Source organism: Eleginops maclovinus, chromosome 12, assembly GCF_036324505.1.
Source record: "Eleginops maclovinus isolate JMC-PN-2008 ecotype Puerto Natales chromosome 12, JC_Emac_rtc_rv5, whole genome shotgun sequence".
Classification (NCBI taxonomy): domain Eukaryota; kingdom Metazoa; phylum Chordata; class Actinopteri; order Perciformes; family Eleginopidae; genus Eleginops; species Eleginops maclovinus.
In genome coordinates, this window is record NC_086360.1 from 28838690 (window position 1) to 28856054 (window position 17365).

Sequence of the window (17365 nt, forward strand, 5' to 3'; positions counted from 1 at the left end):
GAGCTGTGGTTTGTATCCCACGTTACTTGTTAGGAGTATATAAGAGATGAGTAGGACCTTTGATTGTTAAGATCAAGGACAAAAGAAGAGAACTGCACCACACACACACTCAGGAACTCTACTGCAGTATTTGTTCCAGCTCAGACTAAAGAGGGGCTGTGTTATATGAACCTTAAACAGTGGTATAGGTAAGTGTTTGTGCTGCTAGTATTTGGTAACTGAACTTACACTCAGCATATTAACCATCTTAGGTTGGTTGTATATATATGTGGGGTTACTGTCAGCAGAACATCAGGTTCCACCGAGACTTGAACTCGGATCACTGGATTCAAAGTCCAGAGTGCTGACCATTACACCATGGAACCATGTATTTGGACCAGACTCTAGTGTAGAAACCTCAAAGTAAGCTTTAGTTTTTAGTTGCAGTGAACACAGCTCCTCTTGAGTTCAAAGTAAAGAGTGCAGAATGAACGGGCAATACCATCCTCAACATGGTTCCATGGTGTAATGGTCAGCACTCTGGACTTTGAATCCAGTGATCCGAGTTCAAGTCTCGGTGGAACCTGATGGTTTGCTGACGTGACCCATCTCTGTATGTGTGATGGTCCTCTGAATGAAATACTAAGTGTTCCTCTCTCTGTGGGCACCTGAGACACTAATCCTAATACAGTTATCGTCAAAGAACAGATCTTTCATAGCAAACATCTTACTGCCTTTTCTAGCAGAACTTCACTGTAAGAGTCGAGGCAAAACCCAACCTGTGCCCCCCAGGCCTTTAGAGTGAGCATATTCAAAGGTACTGTTTCTAGTCAAAAAGAAAGCAGAGAGAGTCACATCGCCCCATACTCACTGTCAAAAGGAACGGTTCAGTTTCAAGAACATTCAGCGGGGAAATGCCCCCAAAAAATAAACCAACTACGAGAAGTGAGGAACCAAAGTTCTAAAACTAAACTCAGATCTCATGGTTCCATGGTGTAATGGTCAGCACTCTGGACTTTGAATCCAGTGATCCGAGTTCGAGTCTCGGTGGAACCTGATGTTCTGCTGACAGTAACCCCACACTTCTCACTGGTAGATTAATGTGTAATTTCTACCAACAGGTGAAACACATAGCTTCACTGTGTGTACTTTTGTGGCAACTCAAACTTAAACCTCCAATTCCATAAAGTTTAAAGGACAGGGATAGAAATGTACTACAAGAAGTGAGTAACCAAAGTTAACCGTAGGTAGAATTTTCTCCTAAAAAAAGAGCTCTACAGCTCAGAGACTCATGGTTCCATGGTGTAATGGTCAGCACTCTGGACTTTGAATCCAGTGATCCGAGTTCAAGTCTCGGTGGAACCTGATGGTTTGCTGACGGTGGCCCCACAGGATGCTTGATGAAGGTATAGTTCCTCCTAATACTTGGAACCATAATCCCACATACACTACAGTACCTAACCCCACATTCCCAGTGTGTCTAAAGGAAACCATCATGTCAGGTCTTCCCTGTCAGGATGGAGACCAAACCCAAACCCTTCCTTCTTCCTCCAGCATTAAGGGTTAGTGAAATCAAAAGCCGTCATTTTTTCAACAAGTTCTTTGGGATGTGAACACTAGAAGATGCCAATGTTTCTTGCCTCATAACACAGCTCAATCTCTCCCTAAAAAACGGTCTCACTCTCATGGTTCCATGGTGTAATGGTCAGCACTCTGGACTTTGAATCCAGTGATCCGAGTTCGAGTCTCGGTGGAACCTGATGGTTTGCTGACAGTAACCCCACATATATATACAACCAGCTGTTAATGCTGCAGAGTCTGAGTTGCTTCAGCTACCAACTACTCAAATAACAACCACTAACTATATTGGTTCAATTTCATAACACAGCCCCTCTTTAGTCTGAGGTGGAACAAATACTGCAGTAGAGCCCCCGAAGTGTTAGCATGGTTCAGTTCTCTCAACAGAAACCGTTTTCTTTTGTCCCGCAAACTATCTTAACAATCAACGGTTCTACTCATCTCTTTGATACTCCTAACAAGTAACCTGGGATAGAAACCACAGGTTCCAGCACATGGTTCCATGGTGTAATGGTCAGCACTCTGGACTCTGAATCCAGTGATCCGAGTTCAAGTCTCGGTGGAACCTGATGGTTTGCAGACACTATTCTCCATTTCCTAAATGTCTAAAAGGAAACCATCACGTCAGAACTTCACTGTTAGATATCGGGACAAAACCCAACATATTCTTCCTCCAGCATTTAGAGTGAGCATATTCAAAGGTACTGTTTCTAGTCAAAAAGAAAGCAGAGAGAGTCACATCGCCCCATACTCACTGTCAAAAGGAACGGTTCAGTTTCAAGAACATTCAGCAGGGAAATGCCCCCCAAAAATAAACCAACTACGAGAAGTGAGGAACCAACGTTCTAAAACTAAACTCAGATCTCATGGTTCCATGGTGTAATGGTCAGCACTCTGGACTCTGAATCCAGTGATCCGAGTTCGAGTCTCGGTGGAACCTGATGGTTTGCTGACGGTGACCCCACAGGATGCTTGATGTAGGTATAGTTACCTCCTAATACTTGGAACCCAAATCCCACATTCCCAGTGTGTCTAAAGGAAACCATCATGTCAGGTCTTCCCTGTCAGGATGGAGACCAAACCCAAACCCTTCCTTCTTCCTCCAGCATTAAGGGTTAGTGAAATCAAAAGCCGTCATTTTTTCAACAAGTTCTTTGGGATGTGAACACTAGAAGATGCCAATGTTTCTTGCCTCATAACACAGCTCAATGTCTCCCTAAAAAACTGTCTCAATCTCATGGTTCCATGGTGTAATGGTCAGCACTCTGGACTCTGAATCCAGTGATCCGAGTTCGAGTCTCGGTGGAACCTGATGGTTTGCTGACAGTCACTGCTCCCCTGTTTGACCGTGTACAATAATCCACTGACTGTAAGTAGTAGTTGGTGTGCCAGTGCTTTGTAAATGTGAGACAATTGAAAGTTGAGTCCTTGTTTCTTTAATCTTTAAAAGGAAAGGTTTAGATTTTCCGAGAAATCCTTCAAATTCTCTTTATCGAACCTCCCAGTACTGATGGGAACAAACCCCCAACTGTCCACTCCTTCAGGCCCTTGAATATACAAAATCAAGCCTCAAAGTGAGTAGCTGTAGAACATTTGAAAAAGAAACATGAAAGAGTCCTAGAATTACTTCCAATGGGAGTGGTTTGGGTGCAGGAATATTCAACGGAGCCAAATCCTTAATTAAGCTTTCTCTAAGATGGAATGTTACCACCAGGAAACCACAACTACAGACCTACAGATATTGGGAAAACCCGAACCTAATCTGCATGCTCAAGTCCAGCAATAAACCACAAACTGAACTCCGTATAACGCCCGGAAAATGTGATGTACTGTGTCCGCGTACAAATACAACCACCCATAAGTGCATCAATGGCAACCGGTCAAGCATACATGTAGCATACAGGGCGATTACCCGGCCTCTGCACACACTGGAGGGATCACCAGTGTGTTTATCTGTCAGTGTTACACATCGTGACAGAAAACAGAAAGCAGGACCAGCTGTGGAGAAAAAGGAATAACAGACCAGTGACAGCATCGCATTCCTGCCCGACGACACGGACAATAAAACGTGTGGAATCTGTTGAGCACATGAGGAACATCTCGCAGTCCGACAATCAAAGGCATACTTCCTCCGACAGGGATGCATGCTGGTCTTAACGGACGAGAAGTCATATTGGGCGAATCTCTCCCGAGTCCAAACATCCGGCAGCTCCGTGGGAATGTTTATCCTCGGGGGTGGGGGGGCTCTCACAGCCGAGGGGGAACAGTTTAAGTGTTTTGAGATTGACATGTTTCAGACGTGCTGAATGGCCAACGAGGCGAGTTATGGCGGAAGATTTACAGAGCAGGCTTGGACCTCCGAGGGGAATATGACTAAAGAGAGGAAACGGGAGCTGAACACTCTACTGGGGGGGGGGGGGGGGGAGTCATGCGGCTTGTACTCTCTGACTAGAGATGTAACTAGAGAGGAAGGACTCCATTAGGAGTGGATATACACTGATATTAGCCTTTCAAAAAACGCAGATTCTCCCCGTAAAATGTTAAAGTGCTTCCAGGAAACAATCTCTCTGTGGGTCAGAAAGGGTTTACTGAGTCCAGAGATATGGAGATGGGGTCAGATGTCTGGTCAGACGGCAGAGACAGCTTACGGAGAGTAAATAGGGGATGGATGTCCGGTGGGTCTGCGGGGGACGAGTGGCAGGCAGCAGGCTGACACTGAGACTGAGATTTCTGATCCTTTCTGTTACTCTCCTTCTTTCTGGAGAGGAAGTAAAGGAACCGGAGCTCTGGATCTATTTGTTGTTGGAGGTGCGATATATGACTCAGCAGCTTTAAGACGTGAAGACACTATATTTTCAGCTTCTCTCTGATGCAGGAGTTACACCTGAGAGTGGGCGGGGCTTAATTTAGACCGGAAGTAACGCTAGCGCCTCGTGCTGTATTATTCTAGAAAAACCCAGCAGTACAGCAGGAGCTGTAAATGTGGCTATGAGTGTTTACTTATAGCTTTCTCTTCTCTGACTGCTGTGTCATTTAAAAGGCTGCAAACACGTCCGTAAGTGCGCTCTTAAATATGCAGATTTGCTCCTTCTGCTTCCTGTTGTATATCATATGAACATAAATATCTTTGGGTTAAGGACCGACAATTTAAAGACGTCCTCTCAAGAAACGTTGTCACTATTTTCTGACACTTTAAAGACCAAACTGATTAATCAAAAATGTGTGGCAGCCCTGCAGGCAGAAGGTTGTGGGTTTGATGCAGTTAACGTGGGAGGGTGTGGCGCAGTGGGTTAGTGCGCTGATCTTCAGATACAGGGGGCACTGGTTCAATCACTGCAGTCAAAATGGCCCAAAAACAGGAGTGCAATGCATCTACTAACAGTCCATGTATAGCTCAAAGTGATGTCATCAACTGTTTATCCAATCAACGCTTCACAACCTAAACACATCCGAGGTCTTTGAAAGTCAGCTGGACAATGGGAAGACAGGGTGTACAGATTTAGAGAAACCGGGACACGTCTCCCACTGAAATGTATTTTGAGCGACCGGCCCTTTCTCTGTCAACAGTCCAACATTATGACCCATTTCAAAAGCTTTTGATGACTTATAATTGAGGTCCAAAAATGGCTTCAATGCTCAGCCTTAATTACAGCTCCTCTGGGCAGACGGACGGCTCTGTGATGAGCGGCCAGGGCACGTTTCCACAGAGTCACAGAGTATCTGTCCTCTCAGACGGCTGCTCGCTGTGTGCTGACATAAACAGCTCCAGAGGAACCTGACTTTGCTGCTCTGCCCAACATCTCATGGAGCCTGCTGAACATCAGCAGGAGAGGACTCTTTAAAGTAGAGACTCTACAGACTGATATACACCTGAACATCAGCAGGAGAGGACTCTTTAAAGTAGAGACTCTACAGACTGATATACACCTGAACATCAGCAGGAGAGGACTCTTTAAAGTAGAGACTCTACATACTGATATACACCTGAACATCAGCAGGAGAGGACTCTTTAAAGTAGAGACTCTACATACTGATATACACCTGAACATCAGCAGGAGAGGACTCTTTAAAGTAGAGACTCTACATACTGATATACACCTGAACATCAGCAGGAGAGGACTCTTTAAAGTAGAGACACTACATACTGATATACACCTGAACATCAGCAGGAGAGGACTCTTTAAAGTAGAGACACTACATACTGATATACACCTGAACATCAGCAGGAGAGGACTCTTTAAAGTAGAGACTCTACATACTGATATACACCTGAACATCAGCAGGAGAGGACTCTTTAAAGTAGAGACACTACATACTGATATACACCTGAACATCAGCAGGAGAGGACTCTTTAAAGTAGAGACTCTACATACTGATATACACCTGAACATCAGCAGGAGAGGACTCTTTAAAGTAGAGACTCTACATACTGATATACACCTGAACATCAGCAGGAGAGGACTCTTTAAAGTAGAGACGTGTTTACTGTAAGGGGACACAGCTGAATATACAGCCTCTTGCAAACCGCTGCTGACCGCAGGAGAACAAACCTCTGGAACCAGATGTTTGCTTTCTTAACAAGTCTGTGAATACGCCGGCAAAATCCCAACAATGCGAGCAGACAAAGAGGTCACAAAGAGGAATCTGAGCGAAGGGGTCAGAGGTCTGCGACACGTGCATGCCAGGGTTCAGGTTTCACCTCGCTGTGAGCTCAGCCCCGGGGTATTTCCTCTCTGAGCGCTGAGGTTACCCTCACCTGAGAGGCAGCTTTAAATGCCCTCTGAAAGCTATGATCTGTCCTCACCGCAACATGTCGTCATGCCTGCCGTTACACACCCGGACCAGTGTGTGCGTGTGTGTGTGTGTGTGTGTGTGTGTGTGTGTGTGTGTGAGTCACCAGATTACCACTTCCAGATGATGAGTCCAGGCCCGGCTCTTTTAAATACTCAGAGCCCTTTTTTTTTCTCCAGTGAATGGAAAAGCTGAGTGGAGTTTTTGTGCTGTTTTCTCTGCGTGACGCCAGACGTCTAGACCTCCCCAGCCAAGCTGAGAAGCACAATCTGCACCATTTGTCTCCGAAAAGCCTCTGCAGGACACATGTAGTGGCTTTACACATTATTTATAAGAAAGCGAGGCTGATAGTGTACCAAATAAGTTGTAGAGCGTCCTGAGTCGCCCACAAACTCTATTTAAACGATCTATAGATGAAGAGAAGTGCATTAGGGGTGTCATTATGCTAGGTGTGCTACGTGCACCTGCAATAAGAAAACTGCTGGTTAAAAACTTCTGCTGAGAAGACGCGTAGGCCTGTGCACAGACAGAAAGGGAGTTCCCGACCCCAACGTCCAAATCCTCCGTCCTACCATCAACTGAAGACCTGTTGGTCGCCCCTGTGTGTGACAAACACAGTGTAGACGTTGTGCGATCTGAATAAACACGAGAAACTGAACCCCGAGTAGCTCCTGATGAATAACAGTGTGTGAAGGTCAGCTGTTCCTTTATCGAGTGGGACGTTGCATGGGTGAATGATGCATTGTTTAGAAGGCTTTGAGGGGTCGTGAAGACTGGATGAAACGAAGAGAAGTCCATTTACCATTCAAAAAGCAGGAGAGAACTGCACTATTGACAATGCATTATAGCTGAACCAACACAACCAAAGGATCAAATAATCCTGCAGGAAGACTAGAGTACTGCTGTTACTGCCACTCAGCACGCAGATGCTTTGGTCTGAAATAATGACAGTCACACTGTGCTGCTCTTCCACAGACATAAGAAGGTGTCTCCTAGGTTTGGAAGATATAGAGGTCAGAGGTTGAAATTGAGCCTCTGCTTGAGGCAACGTTAGCCGCTAGCAGCTCCACACACTGGATCCTAACCTGTAGGCATGTGAGGGGCTTCCTGGGCAGGGGTAGAGGGTATTTCAAGCCTTTTCTTTTTGCTTCTGCAGGAAACAGCACTCCTTTTGATACGTGGATACTTTCCAACTCATTGTCTTTTGGCTCTTTTGTAAAAAATATGTTCTTGTGTTATGAAATAAAACATTTGGGAAGAGAAATATCTGATCTGAGGTCATTTTGGAAGACGTTTGCCCCCTTTATTGCAGAGAACATCAAGTCTCTTGTGGTGGAATTAACATATTGTTATGCCTACTGTTTGCATGATGCCCCACCAGCACACACAGACACATAACAGTGCGCACATCCACTGGGTTTTAACCACATTAGGTTTCATCCAACATATTGGCCTCTAATACATTATATAAGTAAAGCTGTGCAGCTAAAGTACTTAAAAATATAAAGCGGAGAAGCTGCTGATTCATGTGATAACTCATCATGTGATAACTCCTCAGGCAGAGAAAGTACATTATTATGAACTCAAGATGTTTCCATTCAAACCAACATCACCAGCCCCCAGAGAAGCAGCTCTGCTGAGGAGTCCACAAATGTTTTGAAGGCATTATGAAAACAGTGTGTGAGTATTGGAGCTCTCCGGGGGAGCAGAGGAGGGGTCGGAGTGAGGCGCAGAGCTAGCGCTGTTCGCTCATAACACAGGAATGTGGATCAGGACGCCTGCAGGCACAGAGCTTCTGGGGGCTCAGTGTTATCGGACGGCCCAGAAAGCGACGCTGAGCAGAGACTCAGTCCAGCCAGACAACTGGACCGTAACGAGAGGAACAGCTAACACCCCCCGCCCCGCTAACTTCACTCTCCATGCAGGACCGTTACTAAAACAGAGGCTCTGTGGGTCGAGCTGCTCCTGAGTCCTGAAACCCTGACATGACTCAGCATTTTAGCCCTACCTGTCCCCTCAGGGTAGAAGCCACTGGGTTCCTGAATGTGTTTTAGGTTAGGAGGATGAACTAAGGTCTGTGGTTATCCTGGAGCATATGTGGCCCAAAGAGGGGAACCTTCAGGGATAATCCCTCACAGAAATACAGATGTTTTGAGGAGTAAAGATATTCAGATCAAAAAGGTGTAATATAAGTGTACTAACTGTGTAATATGTGTATAAAATGGGTGTTATATGGATCTAATTTGGGTGTAATAAGGTTGTTATATGTGTATAACATGGGGCTAATTTGGGTAAAATACAGCTGTGATAAAGATGTAAAAACAGTGTAATATGCGTGTGATGTGGGTCTGATGTGGGTTGGATAACGGAGTAATAACAGTGTTAAAAGAGGTTGAATATAGGTGTAATAATATGTAAAGTGTATGTCATATATGGGCAATGTATCTCGGTGATACAGAGCGTACATTGGAAAATAAAGGTTGTGTTTTGAGCCTAGAGGTAACTGATATATAAAGGCAGTTCTGTTACTCAGTCCACGTCTGAACAGGGTCTCCAGCCGTTGCCGGGCGGACGAGGTGTGAGATGTCAGCGAGAGAGACGCCCTGAAAAACAGCTCAAGGTAACAAAAGGTGTGTGAAGCCCTTTGTCCAGAAGGTGCCGGATAGAGACTCCCGTTTACCTCGACATGGTTGGGCAGGGAGTTGATGAACCTGAACCCGGGGATCCTCTTGTCGCTGCAGACCACGCCCACGTCCTCGCTGTGCTTGCAGTCGGACACGCCGATCCCGTTGGACGGACACAGCGCTAACGTCTTCTCTTTGCCCGTGCAGTGGAGATTGTCGAACCAGATGGGACCTGACGGGACAAAAGAGACACTCATCAGCGCTTCCATAAGGGGGGGAATTGTCCCTTTGGCGGTGGGAACGAAGGAGACATAGCAAGAGGCAAATAATAAGAGTCGTTTGAAGGCTAACCGGTAGGGTGGGGGGAATAATCGATACAGCATAGTACCGCGATACTTTGCGTGGCGATATCGTATCGATACACGGATTTCACACACAGGAGATACGTTCAGAATAGAACACTAGTTACACTAAATCTGGATATACTAAAAACCTACGTACAGTATCTGCTGCAGAGTACTGTTTAGTGTGGGTGAGAGGCAGCTCTGTGTACAGACTGCTGATTCTGAGCTGACAACAACAACAACAACAACAACAACAACAACAACCACATGTTATTTATTCTGTTTTACTGCTGCCTTCTTTGTCTGTTCTCTTCACAAACAATAATGTACCAGAACATGTAGAAGAATAAAGACTTCTGGTGGTTTGAAAGAATATCTGTGTATGCCGAAGACGTGTTTGTATCTCAGTGTAATTCTCTGTTAGACTGACGTGTTTCCCCCACCTGTTCCTTTCCCATATTTGGACGACGGCGACCATGAGATGGCCTCCAGGTACCCCAGCTCTCGGCACACCACCTGAGCCGAGTGGATGTTGAAGTCGTCGTCACACACCGTGCCCCACTCGTTCTTGTAGTAGACCTCCACGCGGCCCTCGTTGTGTTTCCTCTTATCGCCCGACAGTCGGAGCTGGATCCTGGGCGTGTCGGGCGTCAGCTGGGGGGCACTGTACAGCTCCTGCTCGGTGTCGTAACCCGGCGGGTAGCCGAGGTGTTCGTACTGAGCGAGGGTCAGCTCCAACAGCACCAACACGAGGCACCGGGTGGGCAACATTTTGGTTGGAACTGAGGAAGAGACACAAAGAGAAATTGAAATGTTTTTTTACATGGGTTATTGTCAGAATCAGGAGTTCTTAGAAGGAAACTGTTTTCTTTTTTAACCCAAAAAACTTCCAGTTAGAGCGACATTTAGTACTTTGCGTAGCGCTGTCAGCTTTACTAACCTAACCATCCCAAAGCAGCAGTTATTAACCCTTAGATTGAACTGTAATTAAGTAATAACACTTATCCAGAATATAACTATTAACAGGAGTTTTTTTCTAGATAAATATAGTAGTCACTTCCTGTCTAAATTAGGCCCCGCCCACTCTCAGGTGTAAATCCTGCATCAGAGAGAAGCTGAAAATAATAGTGTCTTCACGTCTTGAAGCTGCTGAGTCATATATCGCACCTCCAACAACAAATAGATCCAGAGCTCCGGTTCCTTTACTTCCTCTCCAGAAAAAAGGAGAGTAAAGAAAGGATCAGAAATCTCAGTCTCAGTGTCAGCCTGCTGCCTGCCACTCGTCCCCCGCAGACCCACCGGACATCCATCCCCTCTTTACTCTCCGTAAGCTGTCTCTGCCGTCTGACCAGACATCTGACCCCACCTCCATATCTCTGTACTCAGTAAACCCTTTCTGACCCACAGAGAGATTGTTTTACTTTAACAGGGAAAATCTGCTTTTTTGAAAGGCTAAAATCAGTGTGGATCCACTCCTAATGGAGTCCTTCCTCTCTAGTGAGAAAGATTGTTTTTTTGGAATCACTTTAACATTTTACAGGAGGTTGGGGTGAGGTGTCTTGGACTGCAGTGGGACTCGAACCTACTCTCCCCCGAACCAAGATGAGCGTGCTATCCCACTGCGCCACAGCCTCCATGCATTATGCAAAGTGAAAGAGTTCCACAGATGTCCAGAGAACAGTTTCTGTGAGATAAGCTCAGAAAGTCCTCCTGAAACCAGACCTGGAGCGATGATGTAATGCCTCCTCCACAGACCAACAATAAATCCTCCTCTGATATAATCAGCGTTTTATAGAGTGGGAAGAGAAGACACTGAAGTCCCCCTCAGACTCATTAACAGCTGGGATTCAATGAGCCATCGAATGCTTCCTGTTGAGACGTCTAACTGTTGTTTCTCAGAGTGAAGACATCTGGACGGACACAGAGGATCCTTCAGCTGCGGCGTCTCCTCTCCTCGTCGTATAACGTGGCAGTGGTTACACAAGCTGGAAACAGGGCGCACGTTACAGAATGAGCAGATGGCATGGAGCCTGAATAGCCCGTCCAAACAGAGGGGGGGTGGGGGTGGGGGGGTCACTGCAGAAACACCGTCAGCAGCGCTAGAGGAACCGTGTTTCCAGGCGAGCTCAGAGACACAGCTCGGGCTCCAAAAACAAAAGATCCTTTCGTGATTTCTCGGGGAAAAGACAATTGGACGAGACTGAAGCAACAGGCAATGAAGCAGAGGAAGATACGGGGGTTCTTTGCCTGGAAATCTAACACAACGTCAAGAACTGTCCCTGAATCCTGAAGCCAGGAGGGATGAAACTCTATTCCATCTTTATACAACTCCTAATGTCAGCACCATCGTGCTTTAAGGAAGGCTTCTGTGTCTTATGAAAGCAGCTTTCACCCTTATGGAAGACATACAGTCAAAGATTTCCCTGAACCAGAGACCCTGAAATCCACCATTTGCTTATAAAGAAACCCTGAGACGTTTGTGGACAGGGTGAATGAAGCTCGTTGGGTCTTTTTACACAAATTCTACATTTGAAACCCAATTAACCTATATAAAAAGCTTGATGCCAGTTCCCTCGTGCTTTAAGGAAGGCTTCTGTGTGTTATTAAAGCTGCTTTATGGGAGACATAAAGTCGAGACCTTCCAGAACCAGAGACGACAAAATCTAACATTTGCTTAAGAAACACTGAGACGTACCGGAGATATGAAGCTCATCCGGGTATTTACGCACAATTTCTATCATTAACACCCAATTCGATCTATATAAACTCTGAATGCAGTGCCATCGTGCTTCAAAGAACACCAAATATGTCTTTCGAGTCTAAAAGAAAACCATAAAGGCTTCAAGGAAGACTTAAAGTCAAGACCTCCTCTGGACCAGAGACGCTAAAATCTGCCTGTTGCTTAATCTGAAAAGTCATCAACAGATTGATCATGAATGAACTGATGACCACATCGAATCTACAAAACAATATTGTGAATCAGGACATTTGTCTCCGGTCCAGGTGAGCGGAGCTGTAGAGGAAACGTCCTCATGGGTCCATTTCAGTCTGAAAAGCATTTCTTATAAAACTCGTTTCCACCAGCGTCAGCAGGAGGAGGGACTGTCTGCAGTTTGTATAAGACACACAAAAGCCCTTTTGACCTTCCTTACATCATAGGCTGACATTCAGAGGTTTGAAAGCAGGATGAATCCATTCCTTTTGGCTGGAAATATCCTTATATGCTTCATCGCTTCTCAAGCAAAAGGGTCTCCGCTTCAGGGAAGGTTTGACCTTATCTTCCATGAAGCAGGTTTATTGTTCCTTTAGACACAACAGCTATGTGTTGCCTTCCTTTAAAGCATGATGACACACAAACTAAGAGTTGTATACAGATTCAAATGGATTGTATCCATAGAACTCGTCCGTGTTTCTTGATCTATGGATAGTTTAGTCCATTAACTGCAATGGATACCAAAAGCTCTTCACAAGTTACAGGACTAAGGAAAACCCTTTACATTTAGTCATACATGTTACTTAATATATGACTAAAAACAGCTGAACCTCACATTGGAGATGCAGGACATTTTTTCCATTTCAGCTTAACTCACTTTCTGATGATTAAAACCAGGACTGCTGTCCAATGATGTCCTGAGGGTTGACTGATTGGATAATGACCCTAATAACATCGTATTATGAAATAAAAAGCCTGTTTCTATCTTTCTAGCTCATATTTGATCATTACCGACTTATTTTAGGAACATTGGAGCCTCTCTGACTCTGCACGACTCTGACCCGTCCTCACCGTCCGTCAGACTGACAGCAGAATAAAGTCGTTTAAAAAGTTGAGTCTCCGCATGTTTTCAACTCAAACCTGGTGAATCTTACCTCCCTTGTTGCTCCTGAGGCTCCTGCAGTCCGCTGCTCCTCTCCTCCTCTCCTAACTTTCACTCCTCCTGAGCTCCAGAGGATCAGCGGAGGGTCCCGCCCCCTCACGCCCGCCTCCAGGGTGACCTCAGCGGGGAGGGCCCGGGCACCGACCCGCTGTGAAGTCAGTTTCAGATTGGATGTTTGACAGACGATGGACACACTACAAACCGACTCACATCTGCCCTCCCTCCGGTAGAAACGGGAACTGTTGTCCCCTTTAATAATCATGGTGTAGAATCAGCTTCTCTCAGTGAAAAATGATTTAGAATTATTATTTGAAAAAGTGGAAAAAGTCATGTGACTAAAAACTCCGACTCAATGCAGCATTGTAGAGTGCGTCCCATTAGGGAGAGCAGAGTGCAGACCCTTAGGAAACAAAAGTGTATTGCAATATACTAGAACTTATATTGCAATACACTAGAAAATATATTGCAATATATGACAAAAACCCTCATATATTTGAAGATATAGCAATATATGGATGGAAAACCTATTGCTATATATTGACTTGTATATTGTATTACTGTGCAAACAAAACTGTGTCACATTATTGCATGTGTGTTTATTTTTTATGAGTTAAAACAAGCTCCAAATCACATTTTGCAAATCACATTTTGCATGACATTCATTATATTTAACAGTGGCCGTATGGATGGACCATGTATGGTTATGTACTGTTTAAAAAATGACAGCAACAAATACAATTTTTTGCTTTGAGTCCACCTTTTATTCCCCCACATGACATTTCATCCTCAACATGACATTTCAATCCTCCTCACTGGAACGTGGAGGTATACATGCATAAAGGTGGGCATAATGTGGCAGATCAACTAACATACATTTCCTGTTGAACTTCATCACATCCAAACCTGTTTCCTGCCCTGTAACACTCTTTTCAAGCCAACTACATTTTCTAAATGTAGCACCGAGCTGTGTGATCTATCAAACTGTCTAACTGCTATCAAGTCTCTGTACCACAATGGAATAATACACAGTGATTGTGTGTCCATTTCCCAACCGAACAGTAAAGCAGTTCCTTTCATTACTCTGGTGAAGTGCTCTGAGTAATACAGTTCTCCTTTGACTAAAGTTCTACTGAATATTTTCACAACTGTATCTGTGGGGACTGAATACAGTGTATTCAGGGGGCAGGCAGCTAGCTGATCAAGGGGAGAGGCCTACAATTTGAGATAAAAATAAAACCGCACTGAAACCATGCAGGACTGCACAGTGCACCTTTCAGTCCAAGGTAGTTCACAAACATAAGCACTAGGAAATGTGCATAAAATCAAGATTTCACAAAAACATTAATGATGTGTGATTGTTGTATACAGGGTAAACAAAGGCTGAGGTTAGTTATAAACAAAAAGCTAGGAAAGCAAAGTCTTTAAGGTTTGAAGACACGAAGAACGAAGTGAGATCGTTGCCCTGTTAAAATGACTTACTACTGTAATGCCATCGAGTGCATTTTCAGATCTGTGGTCAGAGGAATCCTGATCCAGGTCCTGAGGTGAAAGAATAAAGAAGTCTTGAGTGAAATAGTCAAACACATAAACCAGTAGATTAGTAGTAGTAGTTAGTAGATGACTTACAGTAATTCCACCACCAGCATGTGTGTCTTCCGAGTCACTGTCAGAGTCGTGGTCAGAGGAATCCTGATCCAGGTTCTGCTGTTCAAGAATAGAGACCAGTTTTAGACACAGCATGAGTACATATTATATTCTGCTGTTGTATGTTTAATATGCACTCTAATTAGGCTGTACTTCATATCATTAATAAATAATGAATATACTCCAAGGAACTCTCTTAAAAAAGGGAGGGCGATAAATGCCCAATGCCAAACACAAAGATAAGATTTTTCCAAATGCCTCTGATGGAGGACTTTCCAATTATCCCACTCAACATTTGGTCTGACCCAGGACTACTTATTTGCTCAATTTTCATAACAGATATTAATCAAGAAGAATTACATGTCAGTTAACTCGTCAAAATGTAGCCATTTAGTGCAGGTACTGTCTAATGTCTACAGAACACACACAGAAGGTTCATCACTCACCGTTTCCTGGTTTGACTGATGCATGTTGATGGCCTCAGCCAGTTTCCTACCATAAGAATAAAAAGATGATTATTATTAAATGAATATCTATTGTCAGAGGCTGTCCTGGGCGTATGACATGTATGTGACACTATGAGTCTATATGAACTTTATGAAGCAATACAATTTATTTGGAAGCAGTGGTGTGTGACCTGGGACCCAGAGATTATTCACCCCCACCCGCCTGCACAAAATACATTACATTTAGCAGACTTAACGAGGAGATGAGCGGCTGTACTGATTACCGTCTATCGTTCTCTCGCTCTCTTTGTGCTGCGCGCCCTTACAGATTGCCCCATTGCTTATTGCAAAAAAACACCACTTTGAGTTGTAAAATAAAGTGGGTCTCTGACGTCACATTAAACAAGATGTAAATACGAGCCTTACACAAACTGACTTTAGTGGAACTCTTTTATGTTTGCAGTCAAGAGTCGTGCGGTGAAGCGCTCCACTTCTGTTCCAGAGGATGGACCAGTATCAACGGACGCTGTTTCCAATACAACTCCAAAGCCCTGTCCTGGACTGAAGCCGAGGTCACGCCAGTCCCAGTAGCGGTCAAATGTCCCACAGCCTGTGAAGAGTCTCCTCTTCCATCACCCAGAACCATTCTGTTCTGGTGTATATCTGTCCAAGTATTATTCTTGAGTATTTGGCTAAATTTGTACTTGACTATTTCCTTGTTATGCTAACCTGCATTCATTTAGCCTTTATGCAAACAAAAACATCAACAAATAAAATCAAGAGATGTGGAATATAGTCTGAATGGGCCATTCTGCAGAAACGTACACTTTCTTACTTTTACTGTACAGTGTTTGTTCGTGTTCAAAATGTTTTTAAGCAACATTTTGAATGCAGTTGTAGTTGAGTATTTGAAGAGTTCCTCCTGTTTAGGGGTCCTGTCCTGTCCTGTCCTGTCCTGTCCTGTCCTGTCCTGTCCTGTCCTGTCCTGTCCTGTCCTGTCCTCTCCTGTCCTCTCCTGTCCACCCTTTTCTTTGTGCAGGCGGGCACCTGGTTCTGGACCGATGGGACAGCTTTCAGACACACACACTGGTGCTACAGAGAGCCCACCTGGAAATGCATACAGAGATGCTTGCAAATCAATGACAGAGTAAAATATCACTGTGCTTAAAATGAGTTCTGATGAGTATCAGAAGACAAACACAGGAGGATTTTGAGCTTGGGTGTTAGGTCTTCTCTTACTGACTGTATCTATGTCCTACTCTTGCAGAAGAGAAGTGCTGGCATAGCAAGAAATGTTCTACTGAGTTGCCGTCCGTCTGTGTGAAGAGATCCTGAAGAAGCTGGACCCCACAGATGAAGTGAATCCTGCATGCTGTCTGTCTCCTCATATACTGACGGTTCTGATTAAATAAAGGCATGTATTGTTCTTCTCTACCGCTGTGACGCTGAGGAATGAAGTGAAGTAAACAGGAGCTGCCTCTCAGCAGAGCGGACCGAAGGAGGAGAAGAGGAAAGGCTTTTAGCCCAAAGATATATTAAATTATGAAGACTCTTTGTCTTTTCTGCAAGAACAAAAAGCTCAAGCATTCCAACAAGCTGTCGGTCCTGATGTACCGTACCCCAAACACCATTTGTATTATTTTAATGAGAAATATTAATATACTCAAACAATTAAATAAATTAATGTTTTTGTTTTTAATAAATACAGAAATAATATTAATGATAAGAGAAAAAATATAATAATAAAGAAATAAATGATGATAATAATAATATCAATAACAACAACAATAATAATTTTAGAACAACAACCTCCACAACATCTAATATCAAACTGCAGCATCACAGAATAAAAACAAAGACAGAAAGAAAAATAAAATGCAATTCAAAGCAAAAACAAGGCCAATCTATTCAGGGAGACTTCCCAGAATCCTTTGCCACTGGTTTAAAGTCGACTTCCCATTTCCCACAACAGGTGGCGTGGCTTTCCACGGGCAGCCAGTGAAGGAGTGGAGGAGAGGTGTGGTGTGTCTGAGCAATGAACTCTCTAACTGACACTAAGATATGATGGAATCTTTTGCTGGTAG

General features: G+C 44.2%; 1 protein-coding gene, 1 long non-coding RNA gene and 8 other non-coding genes across 10 annotated transcripts in view; 7 read left to right on the top strand and 3 right to left on the bottom strand.

Annotated features, from left to right (window-relative positions):
• loxl2b (lysyl oxidase-like 2b) overlaps positions 1 to 13262 on the bottom strand; it is a 39234-nt gene extending 25972 nt beyond the window's left edge. The window contains exons 1-3 of the mRNA XM_063896442.1: positions 13184 to 13262; positions 9760 to 10098; positions 9029 to 9204 (exon numbers count right to left, since the gene is read on the bottom strand). Of these exons, the coding sequence (XP_063752512.1) occupies positions 9029 to 9204; positions 9760 to 10087 (504 nt within the window). The 5' untranslated portion in view covers positions 10088 to 10098; positions 13184 to 13262. The remainder of the gene's footprint in view (positions 1 to 9028; positions 9205 to 9759; positions 10099 to 13183) is intronic.
• On the bottom strand, positions 294 to 365 carry trnaq-uug (transfer RNA glutamine (anticodon UUG)). Its single transcript has one exon. It is a non-coding gene; the product is annotated as a tRNA-Gln (tRNA).
• trnaq-uug (transfer RNA glutamine (anticodon UUG)) lies at positions 494 to 565 on the top strand. The gene has a single exon. It is a non-coding gene; the product is annotated as a tRNA-Gln (tRNA).
• trnaq-uug (transfer RNA glutamine (anticodon UUG)) lies at positions 964 to 1035 on the top strand. Its single transcript has one exon. It is a non-coding gene; the product is annotated as a tRNA-Gln (tRNA).
• On the top strand, positions 1273 to 1344 carry trnaq-uug (transfer RNA glutamine (anticodon UUG)). Its single transcript has one exon. It is a non-coding gene; the product is annotated as a tRNA-Gln (tRNA).
• trnaq-uug (transfer RNA glutamine (anticodon UUG)) lies at positions 1667 to 1738 on the top strand. The gene has a single exon. It is a non-coding gene; the product is annotated as a tRNA-Gln (tRNA).
• trnaq-cug (transfer RNA glutamine (anticodon CUG)) lies at positions 2054 to 2125 on the top strand. The gene has a single exon. It is a non-coding gene; the product is annotated as a tRNA-Gln (tRNA).
• Positions 2426 to 2497, top strand: trnaq-cug (transfer RNA glutamine (anticodon CUG)). The gene has a single exon. It is a non-coding gene; the product is annotated as a tRNA-Gln (tRNA).
• Positions 2797 to 2868, top strand: trnaq-cug (transfer RNA glutamine (anticodon CUG)). Its single transcript has one exon. It is a non-coding gene; the product is annotated as a tRNA-Gln (tRNA).
• A 667-nt stretch (positions 13263 to 13929) lies between the features above and the next one.
• On the bottom strand, positions 13930 to 16836 carry LOC134873061 (uncharacterized). The gene is made up of 4 exons (XR_010166909.1): positions 15708 to 16836; positions 15282 to 15327; positions 14818 to 14892; positions 13930 to 14730 (listed from the first exon to the last, which is right to left on the bottom strand). It is a non-coding gene; the product is annotated as an uncharacterized LOC134873061 (long non-coding RNA).
• Between the last annotated feature and the right edge of the window lie 529 nt (positions 16837 to 17365).